This window comes from Gossypium hirsutum, chromosome A09 (assembly GCF_007990345.1).
Source record: "Gossypium hirsutum isolate 1008001.06 chromosome A09, Gossypium_hirsutum_v2.1, whole genome shotgun sequence".
In the NCBI taxonomy this organism is placed as follows: domain Eukaryota; kingdom Viridiplantae; phylum Streptophyta; class Magnoliopsida; order Malvales; family Malvaceae; genus Gossypium; species Gossypium hirsutum.
Window position 1 is genome coordinate 18314949 of NC_053432.1, and position 1682 is coordinate 18316630.

The following is a 1682-nucleotide window of genomic DNA, read 5'->3' on the forward strand; positions in this document are numbered from 1 at the left end:
GACCCCCTTTATTAAACATAAACAAATTAAAATTAAAGACAAAGATAAAAATGAAAAATAAAACTAAAAATAAAAAATTAAAATTATTCAGAAATTTTATTCTAAAAAAATTACATTAAATTAATCCCCAAAACAGTTTGGAGAGGTCACAACAGTCCTGCTTAAGTTTGAATCTCCTTAGATAGAATTAATTAAATGTACTAATTTAAGAAAATTATTGCTAACTTTTTATTAAAAATTAGGTTTATGAAAAATTAAAGGTCTAATAATTTGAACGAGGTTTTAATTCACTCAACTTCTCCATCCCAATAGTGCTTGAGACGATGACCATTAACTTTAAGTGTACCTCCGTGGTTGTCGTACAATTCTATAGCTCCATATGGATAAACTTTATAGATAGTATAAGGTCCTTTCCTTTGGGACTTGAGTTTTCCAGGAAATAACCTTAGCCTCAAATTAAATAACAACACTTTCTGACCTTCTTTGAATTCATGAGGTTGTGTATGACTATCATGCCATCTATTATATTTTTCCTTACACATCTTAACATTCTCGTATGAAAATAACCTCAAGTCTTCCAACACATCAATTTGTAACATCCTTCTCTCATCGGCTTGCTTAAGATCCAAATTCAATTGCTTCAAAACCCAATGAGCTTTCTTCTACAATTTAAGCGACAAATAACATGCCTTTCCAAAAACTAACAGATAAGGAGTCATTCCTAATGATGTCTTAAAAGCACTTCGATAGGCCCATAGTGCATCATTGACCCTTTAAGACCAATCTGTTCTATTAGGGCGTACCACCATCTCAAGAATACCTTTGATTTCATGATTCACCCTTTTAACTTGCCCATTTGACTGTGGGTGATAGGCAGTAGCAATCTTATGCTTCACATCATACTTGTCAAGCAACCACTTCAGCCACTTATTTACAAAGTGAGATCCTTCATCGCTAATTATAGCTCTAAGAGTCCCAAACCGTGTAAATACATGTATATGTATGAATCGCATGACTACCATAGCATCATTAGTTGGGTAGGCCTTGGCTTCAACCCACTTGGATTCGTAGTCCACAGCTACCAAAATATACTTATTAACATATGAATAAGGAAATGGGCCTAGAAAATCAATTCCCCATATGTTGAACAGGTCAACCTCTAGGCATCTTGTTCCTCCGTGATATATTTCCATTTCTTTAGCATCAACCGCAGTTTTTAACATATGCATATGCACATTTAAACACTGTAGGGCAAAAGAATCCAGCTTGTAAAATCTTCCCTGCTATACGGGAACCACCAAAGTGTTCCTCACTCGAAGATGAATGGAAGTAGTACATAATCACATCAATTTCACTTTCGGTTATGCACTTCCTGAATATGTCATATGCACATAGTTTAAACAAATATGAATCCTCCCAAAAATAGTACCGACTTTCATGAAGGAATTTTCTCATTTGTTGGTACGTCATTTCTCGAGGAATTATTCAACATGCTAAATAATTTCCTAAATTAGCAAACCAAGGTGTTTCATAGATTCGACTTACCTTGAAGATATGCTCATCAGGAAAATTCTCATTAATTGGAACAAGTGAAGAAGTTACCTCATTTTGTTCCAACTAGATAGATGGTCAGCTACTTGATTTTCAATGCCCTTTCTATCTTGGATCTCAAGGTCAAATTC

General features: G+C 34.3%; 1 protein-coding gene across 1 annotated transcript; it reads right to left on the reverse strand.

Annotated features, from left to right (window-relative positions):
• Positions 1-287: 287 nt before the first annotated feature.
• Positions 288-1193, reverse strand: LOC121205979 (uncharacterized). Its single transcript, XM_041076128.1, has 2 exons — positions 804-1193; positions 288-662 (listed from the first exon to the last, which is right to left on the reverse strand). Exons 1-2 carry the CDS (start codon positions 1191-1193, stop codon positions 288-290), a joined length of 765 nt encoding a protein of 254 aa, XP_040932062.1.
• Between the last annotated feature and the right edge of the window lie 489 nt (positions 1194-1682).